Below are 25,734 nucleotides of genomic sequence, written 5' to 3'. Positions count from 1 at the left end.
TTTTCTTACAGTAGCTTTTCACCACTCCATCCTATTTCATGAAACTGAATGTAATGCTCAGACAGACACTACCTGTGACAACTGAGGTGGTTTGTTATATAGATTTATATTTCACAGTCACTCTGGTCAGTTACCACCTACTAGACGTTAAGTGACTTTTTTTTTCTTTTTAATAATGCATCTATAGAAAGAATATAAGCGAGACCTGGAACTAGAAGTCAAAGGAAGGGGCCTGAATGCCATGGCTAATGAAACTCCAGATTTTATGCGTGCCAAGAATGCTACTGATATTGCCAGTCAGGTCAGTGTTTCTATCCCAGGTGTATCATTCAAGAAAGTAGTTGTGATTATAAGGATACAGTGTTGTCCCTCTGTCATCTTGATTGTCAGTGACAGTCAAACACATACAGTGCATTCTTGAACATCTGTGTAGTGGAATCCATTCCACTGAAAGGACTAGGGACTCTGCCAGGCTGCTTTCTGAATCTTCAGAATAAATGGCAGAAGTTGGGGAACCAAATCACTGCTTGAAGCTGGAGTAGACTCTGACATTCTGGCTCTGCTTTTTAGTCAGTCCACTCCTTATTTGGTGCCAAGAATTCCATGCTTAGAGTATTTTGGGGAGTTCTTTCTTCCTCTGCTTTCAAGGCCAAAATTTTAAACACATCTTTTAGGTATCCATGTTGTCTAATGATAATTGATATGGGTATTTTGCTTACTTATTATTCTGCCAACTCTTATGTAAAAAACCCATGTCTTACTATCTGTTGGTTATCTTTCTCTTACACATACCCAACACTACACCTAAATAGATGTCTTTCAACAGATAAATGCTTCTTTCTGAATCTCACTTTCATATAAAGCTATACACACAATAGGAAGAAATGTCTATTGAACGTTAACTTTTAGAACACAAATATTATTCTCTTAATCCAAAAAAGATTGTGCATGGTCAAATGTGGCTGTGCGTACCTGTAGTCCCAGTACTCAAAAGGCTGAGGCAGAAGAATTGAGAGTCTGAGGCCAACCTGGGCTACGTAGAGATATTGTGTCTCAAAAACCAAACTGTTCTGCACTTCAGAAACATTTACTCAACTCTTGGGTGCCTTTTATAGATTAAGTATAAGCAATCAGCCGAAATGGAAAAGGCCAATTTCACATCTGTGGTTGATACTCCAGAGATCATTCATGCCCAACAAGTCAAGAACCTTTCGAGCCAGGTAAGGACCTTCAGCATATCTCTCATATGTCCCAATCATGAAAAACAAAAGCCCTCCCACTAATGCCGACAGAGGTGTTTTCAAGTCAGAATTTTCACCGGTAGAACAAAATGGATTTACTTCGATGGTGCAGGTTTAGGTCAGAGTTGAAATTTCTGTATTAGATTTTAAATAAACTATAAAATAAGCCGAGGGTGGGTATTCCTCAGAGGTAGAATGTCAAGCTTCAAATTACCAAGTTGCATTCATGGGAGAGCCATGGAGGCCAACATCCTATAAGCTGTGAGAGACTTAGTAGCCGCCATACCCTCTGCTTTTGACATTCCTAATGTTTGAGGAAAACAGCAGGTTAGCCAGTCCCGGGGTGAGGTTGGTCACTTACTCTGCTGGTGTGTGTTCAGTGTGGCTGGCTCCTCAAGGCCTAAAATATGGCAGGCAGTTTACTTCCTCTGCAGTTCAGAACAGTATGTACTTTTGAATGATGGAACAGTGTTTTCCACAAAATTACTTCTCAATTTCATAGGAAGTATGTATTTTATAACTTTAAAAGCCTCTTGCTTGAGGATTAATGCAAGCAGCTTCAGCTCACACTCAAATCCAGGATATTATACTGGATATGTCTTAATGCCAGGGGAAACAGTCCGGTCCTTTCCTCCAAAAATACCTTCAAGTTCTGTGGGCAAATTGATTACCTCTCTCAGAAATGATCAATGTCTAAATCATTATTCAAAACAATTGAGGCAACTTTTACTTAATCTTAGAGAAAGAAAAGGAGGACAGCTTATATGCTTTTCTTAGGAAATTGAGAACTCTTTTCTTTATACTTAGATAACTAAGAAGAGTCATGCAGGCCACTTTTTCTGGGGCAAAGTATGTGTTCCTGGGGAACTACTTTGTTTCTTCCAGAAATCTCTGGTTTAATTGGCTCCCAGTTAGAGAGATCAAATCTAGGCTTAGATGTTTTTGAAACTACTGCTGTGTATTTGAGACTGAATTTTTCACTACATTTAGTTCATAGATAATACAATGTAGATAAAGACAGAATTGTTTTAGCCCTGTTACAAAAGTGGCTTGTCTCTTTCCTCCACACCCCTATGTACCCAAATTTCCCTGAAAAGTGGGGGAAATAAGCTAAATTAACGCTAGAGGGATAAGTGAAAGGATATACTGACAAAGGGAGAAAAAAGGGCTCTAAGGTAGAATAAGTGTTCTTCCTGTAGAGAATAACTGGAACATTAGTCTCCCAGTGGGATTGGCTGTGTATGTGACCAGGAGAACAGCAAAGCCCCTAAAGGACTCATCAGTGCAGGTCAGAGAAGCCCAAGGAAAAGCAATGGGCCAAGGAACAGAAGTGACCCCAGGTCCACTTCATCAGTGGAGTCTCCAGTCCCACTAGGCCAGTTTCTATAGCATCAGAGTCATGTTCTGTAAACATCAAGTTCTTCCTCCCTGCTCAGTCATCAACTGTGGGGGCCCAGTCATTGCCCTCTGGAGTTTGACATTTGGAAAATAACTTCTTCCTGTACAGTTAAGGCATCAACACAATCTATGTAACATTTGTTACTTTTCAAGGACACTGTTTGTTAAGCTTGTTTTGTTCTTTGACCCTGCCATAACAGGAACTCGTTAGCGGAAGATCTGATGTTATCGGTAAAAGTCAGGAAATCCGGTCTTTGCATAAAGACAAAAAGGATTGCTTGGTGTTTTCTGTTGTTGTGTGCCCTTAAAAGCTTCTTGCTGATGTGAGCCTTTAAAAGGAGCTGTTTCTGTGAAATAAATCAGACTTCTCTTGGTCTCCGCTAAGGCTTGAGTGTTCTTTCCTTTCTCAATCCTCACTCCCCAACTCAGGCATGTTCGCGATGTGACGGCTGGCCACAATCCACTCTTTTCCAAATGTAAACACTCAAGAAGATGTAAAGAAATTTTCCTCTGCTGAGTTGAAAGGGCCACTGGCCCATATCCCTGTGGTGTTTTTACTTTTCTTATGTCTTGGAATCTATTCTCAGAAAAAGTACAAAGAAGATGCAGAGAAGTCCATGTCGTATTATGAGACTGTTTTGGACACCCCAGAGATGCAGAGAGTTCGGAAGAACCAAAAGGACTTCAGCCTTGTATGTTTATTCTATTTTTGTTTTGTTTTGGGTTTCTTTGTTTGTTTGGTACGAGGGATCAAACTCTGGCCCTTGCACTTGCGAGGCAAGGGACAGAACCACTGAGCTGAATTCCCAGCTCAGCCCTGTACGTTTTTATTGAATCTCAGGCACAGCTCACTGGTACTTGAGATCCTGCAGGCTAGGAAGGTGCTTTGGGGCCACACACGGACATCCCCCTCCATCAGTCCACCCTTGCCCAGAGCACATGTGCTTGCACTGGCTCTGGGTTTACATTGCATTTCAGTTCAAAGCCACAGCAGGAAAGGCCCTCTGGTACTAGTAGATAGCTTCCTGCTACTGAACGTAAACTGTTGTCACCTTCCATTACTGGTGACATCCGTTTTTCTCAAAGTTAAATCTAGGCAAAAAGAAAGGAAAAACTTAATTTTACACATTTTAAGTTTTTTAAATGTAGCTAGTGGTAGAGCATGTGTGAGAGGCCCTGAGCTCCATCCCCAGAACCCTCTCCCTGGTCAAATCAGTTTCTCTATAAACTAATTATTAAATAATTTTCCTTTGGCCATCAAACTGTGATTATTGTGGCATAATTTTTTAAATGTAGGATTTTAACTTTATCAAGTAAAACAATTAAAAATAAATGCAATAATGTTGATGTCTTAAGATAATTTACTCTTTCTTCATAGCTGCAATACCAGTGTGACCTTAAAAACAGTAAAGGAAAAATTACAGTTGTTCAAGATACACCAGAAATACTACGTGTTAAAGAAAATCAAAAGAATTTCAGCTCGGTATATTATTTATTTTCCATCTAATGCTAACCTAATAATTCCATTCTCCTATAAAAAAATACTAACTTCACATTGATAAGAGATAATTAACATCAAACCTTCACAGTTAATCTACTGGTTATCTGTTAAAATTACCCATACTTTACTCTAACTTAATTGCTCCAGAGACCATCTGAAATAACAATTTAAATCTAACAAAGTAACTTCTTTTTTATATTCTTTAATCTCAGAGCAGTAACATGTGCTGTCTTGCTCCAAGAAGATGGATTTCTTTTTGACTTAGTGATTTTTTTTTCTTTTATTTCCCCAAAATAACTGACTTTGCATTTTTTAATGGATTTTATGTTTCGTATGGGAGGGATTTTATTGTTGTTAATTAACATGTTCTGATTTTTCTCATCCTGTGTTAATATGGTATGATAATCTTCAAAGATATCTCAAGAATGGAAAGTGATTTGGTGGTGTATGTTTGGCATCTGATGGAGAAGATCTCAGATGCAGTTCTCCAGCTTTTGCCTGAGAATACCATCTAGTGTCTTGTTTTCAGAAGCTCTGTGTCTAGTCTTTCTCCGGGAATTGCTAGTTTCCTTTCTGAATTTCCTGACTCTGAATTCCCAGGTTTTGTATAAAGAGGATGTCTCACCAGGAACAGCAGTTGGGAAGACACCTGAGATGATAAGAGTGAAGAAAACACAAGACCACATTAGCTCGGTAATGACACAGTAGATGCAGTATTTTCCGCTTCCCTTCGATAATTTACAATGTCCTCTGAGGTACACTGAAAACCTTTGTCACTAGAAACAGCTGATATTCTAAACAAGTGGCTGTGTACCTCCATCAGCCCTGCGTACGTGCCAGTGTTCAGTCATCTCATACTCAGTGCAGTTCTGTGGTGTTTTTGTGAGGTAAAGATGAGATATGGAAAGCAGAGGCTTGTGGAGGAAGTGGAAGATGATAGAGTCGAACTTCTATTGTATGAAAATATATCTGCCTTAGACAAAGAAAGTGTTGGGTATAGAATCTCTGGAATATGGTAGTTTTCTCTTAGCCAGTTTCTTTTTCTCTGGTTTCGGTTATCCTTCACTCAACGCTGATCCAAAAAATTATTCAATGGGAAAATCCAGAAATAAGTTTTAAATTGTGTACCATTCTGAGAGGCATGACGACATCTTGGGGCTTCCCATCTGGGCACAAATCACCTCTTTCCATCATATTTACCACCTTTCCTCATTAGCTGTCCCCATTGTGAGACCAGCTGACTTTGTATGGCAATGATTGTGTTCAAGTAATCCTTATTTTACCTAAAGTCTCTAAAGTGTAAAAGTAGTGAAACTAGCAATTTTCATGTCTAAAAGAGAAGTTATAATGCACTTCCTTTAAGTGAAAAGGTGAAAATTCTTAAGAAATTGAAAAACTCATATGCTGAGGTTGTCATGATCTATAGTAAAACGAATCTTCTACCTGTGAACTTGTGGAGAAGGAAAAGGAAATCCATGCTAGCCAGGTATGGTAGTGTGAACCTGTAGTTCCAGCTACTTATGAGGCTGAGGCAGGAGGACCACTTGAGCCCACAAGTTTCAGACCAGCCTGGACAACATAGTGAGAATCTGTTTTAAAAACAAACTCATGTTAGTTTTGTTATCACATCTCAAACAGCAAAAGATTAGGCCACAGTGCATGATAAGTACTTAACGAAGATAAAAAATGGCCATAAATTTGCCTGTGTGCATAGGAAAGGCAGAGTATATGAGTTAGTACTATCCATGGTTTTAGGCATTCGCTTGGGGGTCTTGCAATGTCTTCCCCATGATAAAGTAGGAAACTCTGCTCCTGCCCCCAAAGAGATCAATGTTCCCTCTCCTCAGAACTGTTCTCCTCTGACGCAGTATCAGAATGTGGCCCCATCCAAACTAAGTATAGAGCTCACAGTATTTATTCTGGCTTTAAAAACTGTAGAGGCGCTGGTAGAGTGGTCAGCGTGCACAAGTCCCTAGGTTCAGTCTTCAGGGCACATACACAACAGCTGTAAGGACTGCTAACCAAATACATGTACATGTTGAAAAGAATGACTACACAGAATGTAAAATTGCTTTCCTTTCTCATTTTTATATAGGTGAAGTATAAAGAAGCAATTGGACAAGGAACTCCAATCTCTGACCTGCCTGAAGTAAAACGCGTCAAGGAGACCCAGAAGCACATTAGCTCGGTAGTGGCCCCTACTCTCAGCATGCATTTGTGTGGCTGCCCACCTCTCAGCTGCTGCCCTGCTTCCTTCTGCTAAGGGCCTCCCATGCCTTGGGGACATTGTGAATCCTCCTTGGTCCTGAAGGGATGCACTAAAGGTTGCAAAAGTAGACAAGAAACCTCAGTCATACTATTCAGGACTCATTTCTGGTTCACTCCCTATGTATACTTTGGCTTCCTATGGTACAAAACCATTTCAAATTTTATGTCCACTAATTTAAGAAAATTAGCCCATGGTTCCTATGTTGTTCTGAATTGCAACTTCTTCCCCTTCTCTGTTTTGTTCTTTTGCTCAATACAGTCTTGCTTCCTTGTTTGGTAAAGGCTAAAGAAACATGATTTTGTTACCAAGATGGTAGCTTTTCAAAGATTCCTGAACACTTCCTAGCAAAACAAAGATGTCACATGCTTGCTTGTTGCCGAGTCTAGAAATTAATCTGACACAACCCAGTAGGCTTTTCCCCTTGCTCCCTACTGTGTGCAGTAGTATACTATAGTCTATTTATTTAAAAATTTATATTTTATATTAAAATTTTATTTAAAAATGAAGTCATTCCTTTAGCTAAACGATTTTAACATTAAGCGGGGAGGGAGGCAAGTGGCTCAGAAAGTGGAAGTTCCTTACTTCATTAAAAGTTATAGTCCTTTGACCCTACCACCTAAAAATATGGATTTCTAGGCTGGGCGTAGTGGCACATGCCTATAATCCCAGCACTCAGGAGGCTGAGGCAGGAGGATCGCTGTGAGTTCAAGACCAGCCTGGGCTACATAGTGAGTTCCAGGTCAGTCTCAACTACATAGTGAGATCCTATCTCAAAAAAACAAAAAAATTTTTTAAAAATAGCTGGGGCACACCTATTATCCTAGCGCTCGTGAGGCAGAGGGAGGACTGCCAAGAGTTGGAGGCCAGCCTGTGCTACATAGTGAGTTCAAGGCCAGCCTAAACTACATAGCAAGACCCTGACTCAAAAAAAAAAAAAAAAAAAAAGTATTACAGAATCAAAACAAGCAACCTAGGGCTGGGCATTTAGCTCAGTGGTGCCACGTCTGCCTCACAAGTACAAGGTCCTGAGTTTGATCCCCAGTACCAAAACAACCAACCAACCTATTTATTGAGTACAAATCTATTATACTCGTGGCACTAACACTAGGTGCACTGTTACATCTATTATCACTGTTTAGTGCATCTTAGGAATGCAGTAAATACTGAGTATAGAAAATGTAATTTAGTACCTAGTTTTCTTTTTTTTTTTTTTTTTTTTTTTTTTTTTTTTTTTTTTTTTTTTTTTTTTTTGGTACCGGGGATCGAACTCGGGCCCTTGTGCTTGCAAAGCAGATGGCAGAACCATTGAGCCAAATCCCTAGCCCAGTACCTAGTTTTCAAGGTGGTAAAGTGACTACTTTGAAGAAAACACAAATATCTATGGAATTTATTTTCTTTAGTCCTTGGGCGTTATATTTAAAAACTAGATTGTTTTTTAATGAGTACTCACCAAACAGCCTACATGTGGCTTTAAAGCTAAATAATTCATTTTATTTTGCCTTTGGGGCATTCTAATTATTTTCTACAGGTTATGTACAAAGAAAACTTGGGAACAGGCATTCCAACCACTGTGACTCCAGAGATTGAAAGAGTCAAACGCAATCAAGAAAACTTTAGCTCGGTATTTACAAATATATCAATAAGAAACTATTTCCCATTTTAAAAATCTACTAGAATAACCCTCATTCTTTTTTTACAAGTAACATCTAACAACAAATTCTGTGTGTGTGTGTGTGTGTGTGTGTGTGTATGTGACCCAGACCAACTGATTTAATACAGAATGACCCCTTCTCTTATTTCACTTTAACATTTTCAGCCACCGACTAGTGAATCTTAGGCCTGGAATACTGCAATGTGCATTAACACAAGGTCCTCATCAGCATACTCACATCTTATAACTCAGTGCTGTCTGTTGTACTTTCCAATTCCCAGAATTAGCACTGTAGAGTTTATCTTAAAATCGTGATGTACAAAGCCAAAAGTATTATACTTACTTAATATTGCTTACTAAAAAACTCCTTCCATATCTACACTCAAATCTATCCCTTTCTTCAGGCTTTGCACTTGTTTTGAATGTCTTCTGGGTACTTTCTTGTATCTCACAGGTTTTGTACAAAGAAAATTTGGGAAAAGGAACCCCCACAGCTATCACTCCAGAGATGGAGAGAGTCAAACGCAATCAAGAGAACTTTAGCTCGGTATTTCTTAGGGGACCAAAAAAATCCCTTTGCTCTTATTAAAATAATATTTAATATTTTAACACATTATACATTAACTAAATTCATATACTGAAAGGAATGATACCAAATATTACCTGTTTTCACCTCAAATCTAATTTAGTTTTTACTTTAGTTCTGTTGTGAAATTTTAACCATTTTCTCTAAAATGTAGGTATTTATCATTTCCCTTAAATACCTATTAATACTCAGTGTTTCCTTCCTCCAATTCCACTTTAATAATGATAAGTGTCTCTAACGGTGTTGCCTAAGTCAAAAATAAAATCTAACATCTCTTCAAAAGGACAATGCTAATTAGAATTTTATTTGTATTTACTGTGGCTATTTGTATTTTGTGTTTGCAGCTTTTCTTTAAAAACTGATTCTAAAATATTTTCATTCAAAGACAACATAGCAATTCACAGTAACTCAGTAATACAAATTTACTTTTCTTAGCTACTTGTTTCTCTTTTTTTGTATACCATGAAAGATATCAAAAGGTTTTCCTGTGGGATATATTCTGGATCAGAAAACTAAGCTAATATTTACTTAGTTTCCTCAAACTTATTTATTTTGTAATTTAGTGTTACCAACAATTCATTACACGTTAATTTCCACCAGCTTAAGTGCTCATCTTTCTGTCTTTGAGAGAAAGCATACGTGTGTCCAGCCAGACCTACCTGCAGGCTGGCACTGTGAACACACGGATGCTACTCAGAGTCTGCTACTGAACAGCATGCGACTCAATGTCCAACAGTGGGCTACAGCTGCTCTGTGTTTTAAAGTCATGTCTGTTTTACTTCATTGTAAAAACAAACAAAAATACTTCTTGCAATGTTTTAAAGATCAAGTCTACCTACACAATGGTACAGGCTGATTTCATTGTTGGTTTTGTGCACACAGATATTGTACAAAGAGAATTTGAGCAAAGGGACCCCCCTTCCTGTCACTCCTGAGATGGAGCGAGTCAAACGCAATCAAGAAAACTTTAGCTCGGTATTTGGGAAAAAGTTCCTTTTAATTCCATATTAAAAATAATAATTTCTATGAAACAAAACATCTACTTGAACCTTTATAATAATCAATTTAACATTTTTTAAAAAATCTGACCAACTGAATTCTTCTGTTTTCTGAATATTTTACTCACCATTTGACCTAATGTTATATACTTCCTATAATTGTCCCCTAAAAGTTTTAATTCATTCCTTTCCTTCTCTTCTCACCTTTATGTTCTGTTGGGACTTTTGAAACTAATTGATTCCCCAAAACAACCCAAATGTTGAAGTTCTTCTTTAGTTGAAACTCTTTATCTGTGTTCTGAGGTTAGTGTTGCAAGAAAAATACAGATCTCAAGGCTACATGTAAAACAATTGGCTCTTGCTTGGGAACAGGGTCCCTTTAACATATATCCTATTCAAATAAACAGTAACACCTAGAAAATTACTTAAATGCTATTTGGGACCCAAAGTACTCTTATTTTGACACATCCTGAATAAGAAATTCACAAATAGAAATCCAAGTCCTCTGACTTTTAATAAAATTTGGGAAGAGGATCATATATTTATCTTAAATGTTATTTTCTGTCAAGCTGGGGATTTAGCTCAGCAGCACAGCACCTGCCTGGCAAGAGTGAGGTCCAGAGTTCAATCCCCAGTGCCCCCCAAAAAATGTTATTTTCTGTTCTAGTAATTGTTCCTGAAAAATTCTATGATACCCATATAGTCTGTGGTATTTGTCTATAAAAATCTTAGGTTAACTTATCCCTGAGATGAAAATAAAGTGTTACGATTTGGATTTACTTTTAGAGGTGGAAGAGTAATCAAAAGTGCTTTTGTCATTTTAAATACTCTCTAAAGTTTGATTCTTTCCCAGGATTAGAATAGCAACTTCCTTTGGTCCCACTGTCTTTGTTTTGTCTTGTTTTTACTTACTGTTCTCTAACAACCTTCCACTTTTTGTTAATATTCAGTGTAAGGTATTATGTCATTCGGAATGTTTTATTCACTTTTGTCCCTCTGGGATGATTGATGATGATGATGATAATGATTCCTTTTTTGAAAGACTTGTATCATTTCTTAATATTAAGTTTTAATTGTTCCTTCTATATGAAAGTAAGTATATTATGACTTGAATCTGTTTGAGGATAATAATCCAGATGGTTCTGGGCCACATTTTCTTTCTTCTTTAAGTAACCATTTGTGTTAATTGTTAACACAGCTTGCATTAGGCAGTACTGCCCAGTGGTGCACAGGCATTTTAGATACTGTGGGAAACACCATATATTAAAACAGTGACTTTTAGATTTTACTATCTGTGCAATCTCAGCAAAGGCCGATTTTACCATAGTGCATAGATTTGGTCTGGAGTTTTAAATATCTGTTATATTGTAAGACAAACATTCTGAGTAGGAAAACCATTTGCTGATCTAATTTTAAAATAGTACTTCTGTTATACACAGAGCATTTTAGTACTGTTATAAAACTATTTGTATTTTCCCCTTAATTCCTAACATAGGCAGTAAAAATTTCTATGCAGGTTAGAGTAAAAAGACAAGCATCCGTAGACTGCCACTTAAGCATGTTCTCGCCCGGCGCTGTACCTGCACAGAGTGATGGACTTGGTGGATCTTTCTCAATGACTGTAGTCTCTAACTAGTTTCCCCACAAGACAGACAGGGGTGCTGTTTTGACTGCTCGTATTCTTTGCAGATGCTTTCTTTGTGTTATACAGGTGTTGTATAAAGAGAACCTCGGGAAAGGCATTGCCCTCCCCATCACTCCAGAGATGGAGAGAGTCAAACACAATCAAGAAAATTTTAGTTCGGTATTTGAAAATTTTTTTAAAGTCCCTTTAACTACTTTTAAAATGCTTTTAAAAAGATTAATGGCTAGACTTTAAAAATCTAATCAACTTATCCCAATAAAAATTTTGACTCATCTTGTTCCCAGTTTAATACCATTTCTTATCAATGTTTCCCCACTTTGGTTAAACAATATAATAATTTGACTTAATTTTTAAAGTATCCAAGATATGACTCCAGCTTTCAAAAACATAAGTGTACACATGTACCTTGCTTTAGCAAGTTTGATCTGGATCTACTCTGCTCAGTGGTGCCACCACCAGTCTCGCAGCCACAAGGTCCCAAGTTAGATCCCTGGTACCAAACAAACAAAAAATCTATTCTGTTGGGCTGACTGTTGGCCTCATTTCCTGTTCTAACCATCTGTGTTGCTGTTGGTACTTGTACAGATATATTGAAGATTCCTTTTTTAGCATCTTGCCATTATTATCTATTTGCATTAAAAATAATTCTCCCTTATATGTTTACCCAAACCAAAAATTAAATACTTTGACTTCATTTGAAAGTCAACAAAAGATTATATGTAGTATCTTTGTATATATAATATTTATAAAATATCCAAATATCTTTATATGATTTATTAATAGCATTTTCAAATAAAAAATAACTTCCTTGGTTTTGCTCCTGCCTCTTATCTGTTTCTATTTTTCCCTCCTCATATAACAAGGATGACTAATTTCTGAGGACTAATTTCTCCCTTTTATGGAGTTCTTCATTGTTTGGTGCTACAGAGATTAGTTCAAACAACAAAAATAACAAATTTTCTTCTCCTATTTCTTAGTTTTGCTCTTTCCTGCATACTTTTGCTTTTGTCTTTGGCTTATACAGGTTGAACCTAACATCTTCTGCAAATCCCTTCCTCTTACTCCTCCTCTTCCTTCCTCTCCTCCCACTCCCAACTGTTCCGGAAGGGGACCGTGACTGGCTGACTGTTCTTTTCATTCTGAATGCTTTCTTATCACACAGGTGCTATACAAAGAGAACTTGGGGACAGGAATTCCAATTGCCATCACTCCTGAGATGGAGAGAGTCAGACACACTCAAGAAAATATTAGCTCGGTATTTTGGAAAGAAGGGGGGAAAAGATGTCACTTAACCTCAGAATTAAACAAATCCTTAGTACTTATTCATTTTCTTTGTTAAGCCCTCATGCTTTCCTTTGCTTCTAATGTATCTTATCTTTCACAAGGACAAAGTGTCTTGCTTCTGTATTACGGTTAATTTTGATTTTTACTTCATTTTAAAAAAGAAATGAGTGTTCTAGTTTGTGTGAATAACAAAACCAAATTCTAACTGTCTCAAATCCCTAGGATTATTTAGGAGTCAACATGCTTATAAAAATGAAAAAAAAATAACGAGGGTAACTCCAGTAACCCAGCAGCTGAGGTCCTTGCTTCCATAGAGGGTGCAGATTCCCCAGTGCAGTCACAGCTTCCATTCAATAACTTGTGGCATCTCGTCAGCATGTAACTTCTGACTCCCTGGACTGTGCCGTTTTGTAACGAGGAAATTGGCCTCACCTTCAGAACCTCTTGACAAATGCAGTGTCACTTACGGCTGTTTCTCTGATGCTCTCTCATCACACAGGTGCTATACAAGGAAAACATGGGCAAGGGAACCCCTTTACCTGTCACTCCAGAGATGGAGAGAGTCAAACACAATCAAGAAAATATTAGCTCGGTACTCTGGCAAGAAAAGAAAAAAATAATACTTCCTTAATGATTTTTTAAAACTACTTTAATGATTTAAAATAATTCATATTAATTCTAATTTTTAAAGACAACTTAAATTTGTGAATTTCTTTACCACATTTATTTTTTCCCGTAGGACTAGTCCTAGCCTTAACCTTCTAATAAGAAAATTGCTTTAATCCATAATTTATAGTTCTAATATTAAGAAATAACATTACCCTACAAAACATCTTTCGCTCATCTTTCCCCACATTTACTCTCCACTATACCCAAGGTCTCTTTGCTTCACATACTCATGAAATTTGTGGTAGACCATGTGGGTTGGTGTAGTAAGTATCATCAGACTCTCTATTAAATATTAGAATCATGACTTCATTGTGCTTTGATGTTGATGACTTTAGGTTCTAATTCAACCTATCAGATTTGGTTTTTCTTTGTGCGGTGTCAAGGGTTGAGCCCATGGCTAAGCATGCACTCCAACACTGAACTACATCTTCAGCCAACCCTACCTGTCAGATTTGTACAAAGAGACCTTGGTTAAAATCACTCCTGATCCCTTCCTTCAAGGTTAATGACATAAATTAGCCAGTAGTGGTTTTGGCAATTGTCAGTTTAGCAGGAAAGTGGCGCAGAGAGGTCTTTTGTGTTACCATCTTAATTTGGGGGGTCTTTTTTATGCTCTTTAAATGTTAATTTTAGTAATCCATTTCCTCTAAGTGTATCCTCTAAGATCATATGAACATCTACTCATTTACCAAGCAGTTGGGGTTTGTGTGGGACCTTTAGGTTTCAGCAGTGAACAACTTTGTGTTGCTCAGCATTTACACTGTCCACAGGCTTCCCAGTCCTTGAGTCCTTTTAAAACATGAGTGTGCAAGCAGGCGTGGTGAACCTATGGCACACGTGCCGCAGTGGACTGTATCATTGAAAGCTCTAAAGGGTTTGCCATTATTGATAGAGGGTTTGTTAAACAAGATTTCTGGGTCCTACCCCCAGCTTCATTTTCTGTATGTCTCTGTGGGGCCAGAATTCTTGTAAGTTTTCAGATGACAGTGACATGACTATCCAGAGACTCTGCTATGAGAACTTCTGCTGGAACAGAATTATTTCCCTTAAGTGGCATTTTCCAAACCTCCTGGGTTCTCTAGAGGGAGAAACACTGAGACTGAGGATTTATCATGATGCATTTACTATGCTTCCTATTGATTTGCCTTGATTGTGATGTTCTTAATGGGTAAGTGTGATGTACTAAACAAATACAAGAGACAGAGGATAGAAAGGGTGGGGGTAAGAGAAGCTCTTTGCCTTATCTCAGGATCTGTAGTTTACCCAGGTCTATAATAGTTTAAGTGCTGTGGAAAGGTCCAGTAACCAGCTGTTCATTGGAGCCACTTAACTTCAATGTCGTTTAAGTCCATTCCTATAAGTCCTTTTTGGATAACTCTGCAGGGGCTTGACTTTGATTTACTAGGGGTAAGATGATGGTGGTCCTGTCTCCTTTCTGGGAATACAACAGCTCTCTCTTAGAATCTGCAAAACCTTCAGGGAAAGTTCCTACTTTGGAAACATGTCTTGCTTAACTATACTCAACTTCCTTTGCAAATATATAACTTGTAATATAACCTTATTGCCTAAATGGTTGGTGCTGTGGGCCTCATCAAAGGTTACTGGTTCCATTTCTTGTTTTGGTAACTGTATTTTCCCCCCTCTTTTTGGTCTCATTGGACTTGTACAGGTTTTGTACAAAGAAAATGTGGGGAAAGCCACCCCAACCCCAGTCACTCCAGAGATGCAAAGAGTCAAACGCAATCAAGAAAACATTAGCTCGGTATTGTCTTTGAGAAATGAAAGTGCTTTTAATTTCACAAAATAACCCCATGCAGTTTGCCTGCTCCTAACCCCATCCAAAGTTAAAAACAAAATACTGCTTTCATTTGAATCACCTTGAAATATCGTACTACATTTACTGCTGCCACTGACTATTTTTAAAGCTTTCTTCTTAAGAGCTATTCTTACTAATAGTAATAGATTATACCTAGTGTGTCCCCTCACCCCACTGCATTATATTTGGTAGTGAATATTGCCTCTCATTGATTTTTGGGTACAACTTTGTATCTCACAGGTGCTATACAAAGAGAACATGGGGAAAGCAACCCCCACACCCATTACTCCTGAAATGGAAAGAGTCAAACGCAATCAAGAAAATTTTAGCTCGGTATTTTAGACAGGGAAAATGAGTCATTAAAATTTTAACAAGAAAAAAGTTTAACAAGACTGGCCATCATAGTTATACCACTAATTTGTCTCACAGTGTTTCCAAAATTCTTTGTATCTTTAAAAACTCTCCTTATCCACTTAAAAACAATAAACCAATCCCTCTAGCTCACAGTTTTTACTTATCTTTTGCTTTCTACCATAACATTTTAATGGCTTTCTCTTCCTGAGGTGTTTCTTAGAGTGTGCTATAATTGAGCCATGACACTAATGAAATGATGGCTTCTTGGAACTGGTTTTCTGCCCTCTGATGTCTGGATGCTCTCTTGGCTCCCCTAGGTATTGTACAAAGAAAATATGAGAAAAGCAACTTCGACACCTGTTACTCCAGAGATGGAGAGAGCTAAGCGAAACCAAGAAAACATTAGCTCGGTATTTTCTAGGATTAAAAAGGAATAGTGCAACAACTTGGAAAATAACATTTTAATATCATGAAAACATGTCTTTTGTGTTCATCTGAAAAACACACTAAAATTTAAAAAGAGAAATGCAATATCGTGGAAAATGTTTTAACACCATAAAATTTATGTGCACTTTCTTCAACTGAAAATTTACACTAAAATTAACTGTGCTTTTCGATTCCAAATGACCATACTAAACATAAGTTAATTGCCAACGTTTTTCCTCCTTTTCTTTAAGGTAGTTTTTCATAACCAACTATAACAAATTGACTCCCTAACATCCTCAGTCTTCTGCTCTCCATTATTTTTAAGGTATTATGCAATGGGTAATACTTGGAAATAGATGTTATTTGCTGGCTTTGTTATTTTGAGAGGACTTGGGTTTCTGTATTAGCATATTGGTTTATGCAAAGTGAATATTACCTAAGAACAATGATTATTTGTTTTAAAGGATAGTTCTTTCAACTCTCCTCAGTATCAGATTTAGTGCCAAATATCATTGGACATACCAGTGCTGGTACTACAATTTCTAGAAAATTCAAGAGGCCACTTCTTTTTCAAAATTATACTGTTCCCCTTCTTTGAAAATGGGCATTCCATTTTCAAAGTCAAAACAAGTCCTTTCTTTTCTGGTGCCAGCACTACCTATCCTCAAGTTAACCTGGTCCACTGTTAGTCACGTGTCTCCCTTGGCCATGTCAGCTGACTTGTTTCCCTGGCCAGCTTCTCTCATCTCCATCTGTTGGAAAGCTCTGCGCCTTCAGAAGTAGGGCACCACCATGTTCTGTATTCATTCATGTTCTCTCCTCCATAGGTTCTTTATTCTGACAGCTTCAGGAAACAAATACAAGGCAAAGCCGCCTATGTCCTAGATACCCCTGAGATGAGACGTGTGAGGGAAACCCAACGGCACATCTCAACAGTGAGTCAGGAGTTCTTTAGGGTGGGATGGCTAGCCTTTTAGGATATGTGAAAAGGAAAATGGTCACACCGTCTTATTTTTATTAAGTAAATTCCTATTTCAGGTGAAATACCATGAAGACTTTGAAAAACACAAAGGTTGCTTCACGCCAGTGGTGACAGATCCTATCACCGAACGAGTAAAGAAGAACACGCAGGACTTCAGTGACATTAATTACCGAGGTATTCAGAGAAAAGTGGTAGAAATGGAACAAAAGCGGAATGACCAGGATCAAGAGACTGTTACAGGTAACTGAATACAAAAGTGACCTTCAGTACGTTAAGTCAAAGTGCAAGGGACCTCAATCTGTTTTCATTATTTGTGAAAGGAAGCACCTGTTATCTCATAGTTTGCAAAACTGAGGTCTCTTTTGCTGTATTTTTAAGCTTATCTCCTCTTCAGAGAAAAGGACCTAAACCTAAGCTGAGTAAGAGTGAGTCAGTCCTCCTGTGGTTGTTTGAATCATGCTTTGGTTTTCACGTTGCTGAAAGCACGCAAGAACATCTGTTCTGATCACCAGTATTTCTTTCAGGCTTACGTGTCTGGCGGACTAATCCTGGTTCAGTTTTTGACTATGATCCAGCAGAAGACAATATTCAGTCCCGAAGCTTACACCTGATTAATGGTATGTTCTGCAACAAAAGGCTTACAACATTCACATCTCCGTTTAGTGACGTAGACACTGACTTTTAAGTTCTGAAGTTCCTTCCCTTCAGAGGTTTTTTGTTTTTGTGTTCTTGTGGTATTGAGGATTGAACACAGGGGACTCTAAGCTATATCCTCAGCCTTTTTACATTTTACTTTTGACAGGATCTCACTAAACTTGTGATCCTCCTGCCTCAGCCTCCATGTAGCTAGAATTACAGGCATGTGCTGCCATATCTGGCTCAGGATTTTTAATTTTCTGAGTTACCCATTGATTAGTGGGTCAAACTAGTCAAGAAAAGATTTTCCAGACAAGTCCAAGTTAGGAAAAGAGTTTGATTCATTGACTTAATTCATATCTTCGTCAGGCCCTGTTATTAGCATTTCTATAGAGAGAAATGATGAAAATAAAATACCTAGGCAAAAAGAAGGGAATGGATTTGACCCTTAAGTACTTTCTGAACTCTCTTCTGTAAAGGAAAACTATTCACTCACCAGAGCACCTCCATGTCTTTATACTTTCTGTTCATGTTAGAAAACAGAATAATAAGTAGTTCCATTCATTAAAGGATTTATACTGTAGTTTACTGATGAAGTGAGGCTAGTAAATCCTAGTATATGTATGCTGACATGCATAATTTTAAAGATCTGCCCACAGTATTATAGGAATACAGAGAAAGCAACTCCATCTGGGAGTTAGGATTCTCTGGGAAAGTTGAAGATGAAATTTGAAGGTCATTACTCTCTGTTTACTTCAGTGAGCCAGGAAAATGGACAAACTTGTGAGGAGGAGTAATAGTTAAGAACATATTCTTGGATTTGAAATCTGACTGGATCACTTAACTGCTACATGACCTTTGGCTCTCATCTATAAAATAAAGATGAAAAGTACACATCAGAAGAGTTGTAAGGGAACCTAGGCATGGTGGCACATGCCTCTGATCCTAGCTACTCAGGAGGCTAAGGTGAGAGGATCTCAAGTTTGAGGCCAGCCTGGGTAACATAGTGAGACCACCCTCTCAAAAATAATACTAATACTAACAATAATAGAGTTGTGACAGTTTAATCCATGAAAAACTACTTTAAACTATTACTGGTTAAATACATACACACATACACACCAACAACAACAACCCAGACTCAATTGCTGTTAGGAATTACTGCCATAAATCTATAGGACTTTGATCTCTGCTACATCTCTCCCAATCATCACACTTCTACCAGTCCAAGCTCAGCGCCGGAGCCGGGAGCAGTCACGATCTGCCAGTGCACTGAGTATCAGTGGTGGGGAGGAGAAGTCTGAGCACTCAGAAGCTGCCGACCACCACCTGTCCACCTACAGTGAGGGAGGTGGTTTTTTCTCTACAACTTCAACAGGTACAAGTAGACAGTACTGACTTTGGCTGTTGTAGTCAGTTCACTGTTACTAAGAGATACTTTGATTTTTAAAAAATTTTTGATCTTCTAATAAGAAACTAGAATTGTGGAGATTTTAGTGAAGTTAGATGTGTAATTTTCGATTAGATTCTCCCTTTTCAGAAATCATGAAATTGGTAGAAAGACACTATTGCTCAACTACTAAACAGAGTAAATGTCCACACACTGTCTTTTTACAAACGATTATTTCCTTCTCTGCAGCTTACAAACATGTAAAAGCCACAGAGCTCCCACAACAAAGATCATCTTCAGTTGCTACCCAACAGACAACATTATCTTCTCTCCCATCTCATCCCTCTACTGCTGGAGTAAGTAAACAGTAAATCCCCTACTCAGGTTATTCTTGCTTTTTGTTATGTAAAAAAATAATTATAGGCATTCTGATCTTTTGTATGTTTTAAAAACAAAATTATATATACAGTGTTCTACTACACATTTCATGGAATAGAAGTCAATACCAGAAAGCCTGAATTACCACCCAAACACAAAGTAATGAAAATCATTTTTCAGTGATTTTTAGAGCAAAGAATTAGCTTGGACTCATCGTTTTGCACATGATCTTAAACATTTACTACGTGGAGTAGATTTTTCAATAATGTACATACATATACGTACATGTATATGTGTATGACGTATCTTAGATCTCCCCTGTTAATATGTAATTAAAAGATAAGCCAAACCATATTCATACTTTACCAAGCTACTTTAAAACTCTAATTTTAATTAAAACTTAGGTCTCATTCATACTCACCAAAACATAATACTTTAGGATTGAAATGAGTAACATTTGTATGCAGACAATGATCTTCAATAAAGAACATTAAAGAAGATTTATATATGCTTTGATAGCCACCATATTTCAGGAAGAGAATGCTGTAAATTTGTCATTTCTCTTGAAATAAATCAATTATGTCAGGTTATTTCAGTCACATTCACAGTAGGATTTTTAAAAAATTTACATGCTAATTCTAAAATGTATTTGAAAGAGTAAAGATACAAGAATAATAAAGTAAATTTTTAAAATGATAATTGTAAAGAACTTAACTGTAAAAGAACAAAATATACTGTAATAATTTGACATTAAGATACAAAAATACATAAAATTCAGAAATAGACTCTAAAATAACTACAAATCAGCTGGAAGGGGATGAGTTAGTTACATGATCTTGAGATAACTAGGCTAAAAATTGATAAATCAGATATCCCTCTCAAGTCGTGCTTAAATTGCAGCTATAACAAATTTTCAAATATGGAAAACAAAATTGTAAAAATACTCCAGAAAAATAGACTGCTTTAATGACATTAAAAGTGAGGGAAAGTAGGGACCAGGGATTTAGCTCAGTGGTTCTACCACCTGCCTCAAAGACGCAAGGTCCTGAGTTCTATCTCCAGTACCACAAAAAAAAAAAAAAAAGACCAACAGATAAAGTGTTTCTTTAACAAAAAGAAAGATATCTGACTTGGAGAAAATATTTTAGCATATATAACAAATAATAATTTTTATTTTGGTACTGGGGATTGACCTCAGGACCTTGTGCTTGTGAGGCAGGCACCAGCACCAATGAGCTAAATCCCCGGCATGAAGAGTAATATTTTAAAAAGCAAAATGCACTTCAAATGCAAAGATAAATAATTCTCTCTAAAAGTAAGAAATACCTAGAGGAGTATGAATAGACAAGTTATGGGAAAAGCAATAAAAATGATCTACCAAAAACGTGTTTACCATGATCAGTAACCAAAACATGCAAAGGAAAACATTAACGTATCATCCCTGAATATTTTGAATAATAACTCCTTTTTTAATTTAATTTTATATTTTTGTTTTTTTGAGACAGGGTCTCACTATGTAGTTGAGACTGACCTGCAACTCACTATGTAGCTCAGGCTGGTCTCAATCTCACAGTGATCCTCCTGCCTCAGCCTCCCGAGTGCTGGGATTACAGGTGCGCACCACCATGCCTGGCATAATTTAAACACACCATTTAACCTCACACTTTCACCTTTAAAGTTCTCTTCACAAATTATTTGCCCAAAGTCAAACACTAGGATGGCTCATTATAGTGTTTAAATAACATAGTGAGAAGTACAGTACAGAAAAATGGAAATGGCTAGATTGTAGTATTACTGAAATGTGAGATGTTCTGCAGCACTCAAAAAGACTACTTTCTATTTATATCAAAAGGCTTCCAAGCTATATTAAATGGGAGGGACGGGGCAGAGCACTATTTATAATACTGTTTCACTTATGCAGGGGTGAAAGGGAAATTTTTATTTGTGAATATAAATGTATGTGTGCATATTTCAGAATTCAAGAAAAAAATGTATAGATTACATCCTAAACCACCAATAATAGGCTGCTCCTAGGAAGAAACTGAGTATTTTCACTTATGTATATCTCAAAAGTTTTACTATTTTTCAACATTGTCTTGAATGACTTTTAGAAACTTTTATTACTTGTATGCATCTAAATTCTCAACGTGAGAGATGACATGTGTCAACCTAAATAACACTCAGAGATTTTCTCAAAGAATAATAACATGTTTGGGGATAGAAGAGCTCTGCAATACCTTGCACGCCGTAACAAATTATGGGTGTATTCAAAGTGGATGAGGCAAGGGAAATCTTTAAAGGCAAAAAGAAGATTACATAAAATATTTTCAAGCAGTAGTCCTTGGCTACATGGACTAACAAAGGTAACACCAGTCTGAGGCTGAATACACAGTTGCTGGAAAGATGTCCTCTAAGTACTGTGTAAGACTGGAGTGGCCTTTGTGTAGGCTTTGGTTCTGGCAGTCTTGTGATAGTTACTGTCAGGCAATCATGCTGAGAAACCTTTCCTTCATACTCTGCTGGCTTTTTCTTTTTGGACATGGCTTGATAAAAATGACTCCATTGAGATTCTGACCAACTTTCATACAAGCAGTACTGCTACGGGATTTCCAATTCTTTCCTGAAACACAAGCTTAACTTCCACAAACTAGAGAAGAAGGCCACAGCCACAAATAAAATTAGCACAATTTTCTCTGCTTTATGAATATATAATTAAGACAATATGACATTCATAATTTAAAGTATATAGTTCACTTTTGTTTCATTTACATAGCTGGTCCATCATTACCACAATCGGATAATATTTTCATAAACAGTAGAAAACACTACCCCCATCAGCATTCACTCTCCATGCCCAGCTTCCCCTTTTGTGCTCCGTTCAATCCTAGGTGTTCAGTAATCTGTATATATAGACTTGTCTGTTTGGAACATTTCATACAATGAACTTGTACAGTATGTGGACTTTGGTACATGTCTTTTTCTACTGAATGTTTTGTGGCTTGTCTATATTGTATATCAGTATTTCATTCTTTTATTTACCAAATAATATTTCATTGTATGCATATATGCCTCATTTTGTTTTTCAATTGGTAGGTAACCATCTGGATTGTCTCCACTTTGGGGCTGCTGTAATACTGGTGTGACTATGGGTGTATGAGTTATTGTGCAGATGTTTCAATTCCTTTTGTGTATACACATCTAGGAATAGAATTTCTGGGTCAGGTGGAAACTCTGTATTTAATGTGATAAATATCAAGCTATTTTCCAAAGTGGCTATATTATATACCCACCAGAAGTTGTGTTTTGTTTTGTTATTTTTTTAAGACAGTGTCTCGCTATGTAGTTCGGTCTAGCCTTGAATTCACTCTGTAGCCCAGGCTGGCGTTGAACTAATGGCAGTCCTCCAGCCTTAACCTCCTGAGTGCTGGGATTACAGGTGTGTACCACCATGCCCAGCAGCCACCAGCAGTTTATGAAAACTCCGATTTCTCTCCAGTGCCTCTAAAACATGTTGCTGTCTTTTTAACGATTATCATTATTCTGGTGTTTGATTTGCATTGTTGAGCATATTTTCATGTGCTTATTGATAATTTGTATATCCTTGAAGAAATGTCAATTCATATTCTTTGCTTTTTATTTATTTTTTATTTTTGGTGCTGAATTATAGTTCTTTATATATTCTGCATGCTAATTCATTATGAGATAAATGATGTGCAAATATTTCCCTATGTTGTGCATTTTTACTTTGTTGATGTTACATATCTTCTCTTGTGCAACTTAGTGGAAAAAGTCATAAGATCTTAAAATTAGGTGTGTAATGATTACAAATTCAATTTATAATTTCCTTTTTTATTCCATCCCCATAATAGAAAATCTTCCGTGCTGTGTATGACTATATGGCTGCAGATGCAGATGAGGTGTCCTTCAAAGATGGAGATGCTATCATAAATGTTCAAGCTATTGATGAAGGTTGGATGTATGGCACAGTGCAAAGGACTGGCAGGACTGGCATGCTCCCAGCCAACTACGTTGAAGCAATTTAAGCACCTCAAGAATTCACATCTGTCTGCAGGACCTACAAAACCTGCAATCAGTGTTTCAATTTAGGCTCCATTGTTAGCCAATTTCGGAAGCTGCCTAATGATTTTCTGTGTCAACATGTATGGTAGTACCATCCATTTTTTCCTATATAAACCCCAATAATTCTTAGGTAAGACACATGTATCATTGATCTGTCCAGTTTTTAAAACAAGACTTACATCTTCATTATTTTCTGGAATTGCACATAAACTTGAGACAGTAAACTTGTAAGTTCTTTATTTTAAAAAGTGCCATTATCAAATTTCCTTTGATAAATATGCCAGCATACTAGAGAAAATGGCAGAGATAATTTCACCTTTTCCTTGCTTGCTAAATGCTTATGCTTGTGCTTCTAATACAGTTTTGAAGCTATTAAGGTGACAGTCAGTATGAATTGGTGATGGACTGGTAACTAATAAAATCCGTAATTCTGCTACAAACTCTGCTGATTGAATGAACTTTTATTTTTAATGGTTTTAAGATTTACCAATAAAAATTCAAAAAATCAAATTCCTTACAGTATACTTAAAAATATTACTAAAAGTTTTTTAAGTGTACTGTTAAAATGTCAAAACTTTCCATAGTTGTGTTGAGGAAATTTCCCTTAAGCGTTCTAGAAACAACTGTGGGATCCAAAACTAACCTCAATATTCTTTCTGTCTACATCCAATGGGCTGAAGAGTGTGTGCGGGAGACTGGCGTGAAGGGGCAATGAAAGATGAAAAGACAATAAACAGTTACTGCCTGCTTACAGACCAGCCTTCCTAAGAAAAAGGAAAGATGTGTCCCTGTATTTTCAGAGCTATAGTAATAATACTGCCTCAATGTTTTTATTTTTCAGTGCTACAGACTGAAGCCAAGGCCTTGAATGTGTTAGGCAAGTGCTCTACCACTAGAATTACATTCTTAGCCCCTCAAGCTTCTTCAGTGTCTGAGACTTATATGGTGAGAAAGCTCAGCAGAGTGCACATATTTGTGAATGATAGGATACACACCTGTACCTTAGGTATTGATTGGTTAGACACTAAGATTCAAGTGATACAAAGATAAAGTGTCTTTACAGTCCCAAAAAAGGAAGACCATACCTGTATTAGCTATTACAAAAAAATCCCTAAGAAAATAAATTTTTAAAAATTATTATTTATTTTTTTAATTAATTGATTAATTAATTAATTTAGAAACAAAGTCTTCCTATGTAATCCAGGCTGGCCTTGAACTCATGGCAGTCCTCTTGACTCAGCCTTCCAAGTGCTGTGATTATAGGTATGTGCCACCGTGCCCCGCTGAAAATCGACTTTATTTATTTTTATTTATTTTTATTTATTTTTCGAGACAGGGTCTCACTATGTAGCACAGACTGGTCTCAAACTCACAACGATCCTCCTGCCTCAGCCTCCTGAGTGCTGGGATGACAGGTGTGGGCCACCATGCCTGGCTCTGAAAATCAACTTTAAATTATGAATTTTGGCTCATGATTTTGGAAGTTGCAGTCCACTGTGAGTTTTTCTCATTGATTTCTGGCCCATGGCAAGGCAGAGCATCTCATGGCTAATAAAAACCCACTGACCTCATGACTGGAAATAAAAGTACAAGGTCAGACTACCACAGTTCCCTGGGTGGGCCTGTCCCTCATGACCTAAACCTTCCCATAAGGTCCAACTTCTTCTGTAAAAACTAACTTACTTTTCCATGTTTGCAGTACATAACGATCACGTTCATCGTAAGGAATTTGTACTTGTACATAACACATCTTCATGTCTTTGTCTCCCTTCCCTGCCCTCCAACCTTTCTCCCTCTCCCCATTTACAAAAGCTAACTTTGATGTTTTTTCCCTTCAATTTTATTTTTTCGCTAAATCTCATTTCCCTTTCTTCTCTTCCTCTTCCCCCATTTCTTATTTTCCCTCCCTTTTGAAGGTTTTTTGTTTTGTTTTGTTTTTTTGAGACAGGGTCTTGCTATGCTTCAAGTCCAGTTGGACTTGAAGTCACTGTGTAGCCCAAGCTAGCCTGGAACTCACAGTGATCCTCCTGCCTCAGCCTTGCAAGTGCTGGGATTACTATCTATCTATGTAGTGCTTAGTATCTATCCTCCACTTTGCTTTTATTTATACTGTGGGTTTCTCATACAAGAGAAACAATCTGATACTTAAACTTGTGTGTCAGATTTATGACTATCAAGATGCATCCATTTATGGAAAAATGTTTCAAGTTCACCCTTTATGGTACAGTAGTATTCCATTATATATATAATTTTCTTTATTCATGTTGATGAGTATATGCTGTTTCCAACATTTAGCTACTACAAGTTATGCTGCTATAAACACGAATATGTATGTATCACTCTGGATGATGACTGTGATTCTTTTGGGAAGATACCTAGAAAGGGTCAAATGTTAACTTCTAGTTTTACTATTTATTTTTACTAGTGCCT

At 37.2% G+C, this 25,734-nt stretch overlaps 1 protein-coding gene across 2 annotated transcripts in view; it reads left to right on the top strand.

Moving 5' to 3' along the window:
• Window positions 1–23,732, top strand: part of Neb (nebulin) — a 224,331-nt gene extending 200,599 nt beyond the window's left edge. For both annotated transcript variants that reach the window (XM_033757144.1, XM_033757143.1), the window contains 21 exons: window positions 188–301; window positions 1,116–1,220; window positions 3,227–3,331; window positions 4,018–4,122; window positions 4,741–4,833; window positions 6,236–6,328; window positions 7,938–8,030; window positions 8,515–8,607; window positions 9,529–9,621; window positions 11,356–11,448; window positions 12,452–12,544; window positions 13,073–13,165; window positions 14,912–15,004; window positions 15,299–15,391; window positions 15,730–15,822; window positions 16,666–16,773; window positions 16,877–17,060; window positions 17,345–17,437; window positions 18,682–18,834; window positions 19,096–19,202; window positions 23,094–23,732. In XM_033757144.1, the coding sequence (XP_033613035.1) occupies window positions 188–301; window positions 1,116–1,220; window positions 3,227–3,331; window positions 4,018–4,122; window positions 4,741–4,833; window positions 6,236–6,328; window positions 7,938–8,030; window positions 8,515–8,607; window positions 9,529–9,621; window positions 11,356–11,448; window positions 12,452–12,544; window positions 13,073–13,165; window positions 14,912–15,004; window positions 15,299–15,391; window positions 15,730–15,822; window positions 16,666–16,773; window positions 16,877–17,060; window positions 17,345–17,437; window positions 18,682–18,834; window positions 19,096–19,202; window positions 23,094–23,267 (2,271 nt within the window). In that variant the 3' untranslated portion in view covers window positions 23,268–23,732. The remainder of the gene's footprint in view (window positions 1–187; window positions 302–1,115; window positions 1,221–3,226; window positions 3,332–4,017; window positions 4,123–4,740; window positions 4,834–6,235; window positions 6,329–7,937; window positions 8,031–8,514; window positions 8,608–9,528; window positions 9,622–11,355; window positions 11,449–12,451; window positions 12,545–13,072; window positions 13,166–14,911; window positions 15,005–15,298; window positions 15,392–15,729; window positions 15,823–16,665; window positions 16,774–16,876; window positions 17,061–17,344; window positions 17,438–18,681; window positions 18,835–19,095; window positions 19,203–23,093) is intronic.
• The last annotated feature ends 2,002 nt before the right edge of the window (window positions 23,733–25,734 follow it).

Source organism: Fukomys damarensis, unplaced genomic scaffold (assembly GCF_012274545.1).
Source record: "Fukomys damarensis isolate Sample0158 unplaced genomic scaffold, DMR_v1.0_HiC HiC_scaffold_29, whole genome shotgun sequence".
NCBI classification, from domain to species: Eukaryota; Metazoa; Chordata; class Mammalia; order Rodentia; family Bathyergidae; genus Fukomys; species Fukomys damarensis.
Note: the sequence above shows the minus strand (reverse complement) of the source record. Positions and strands in the feature narration are given on the sequence as shown.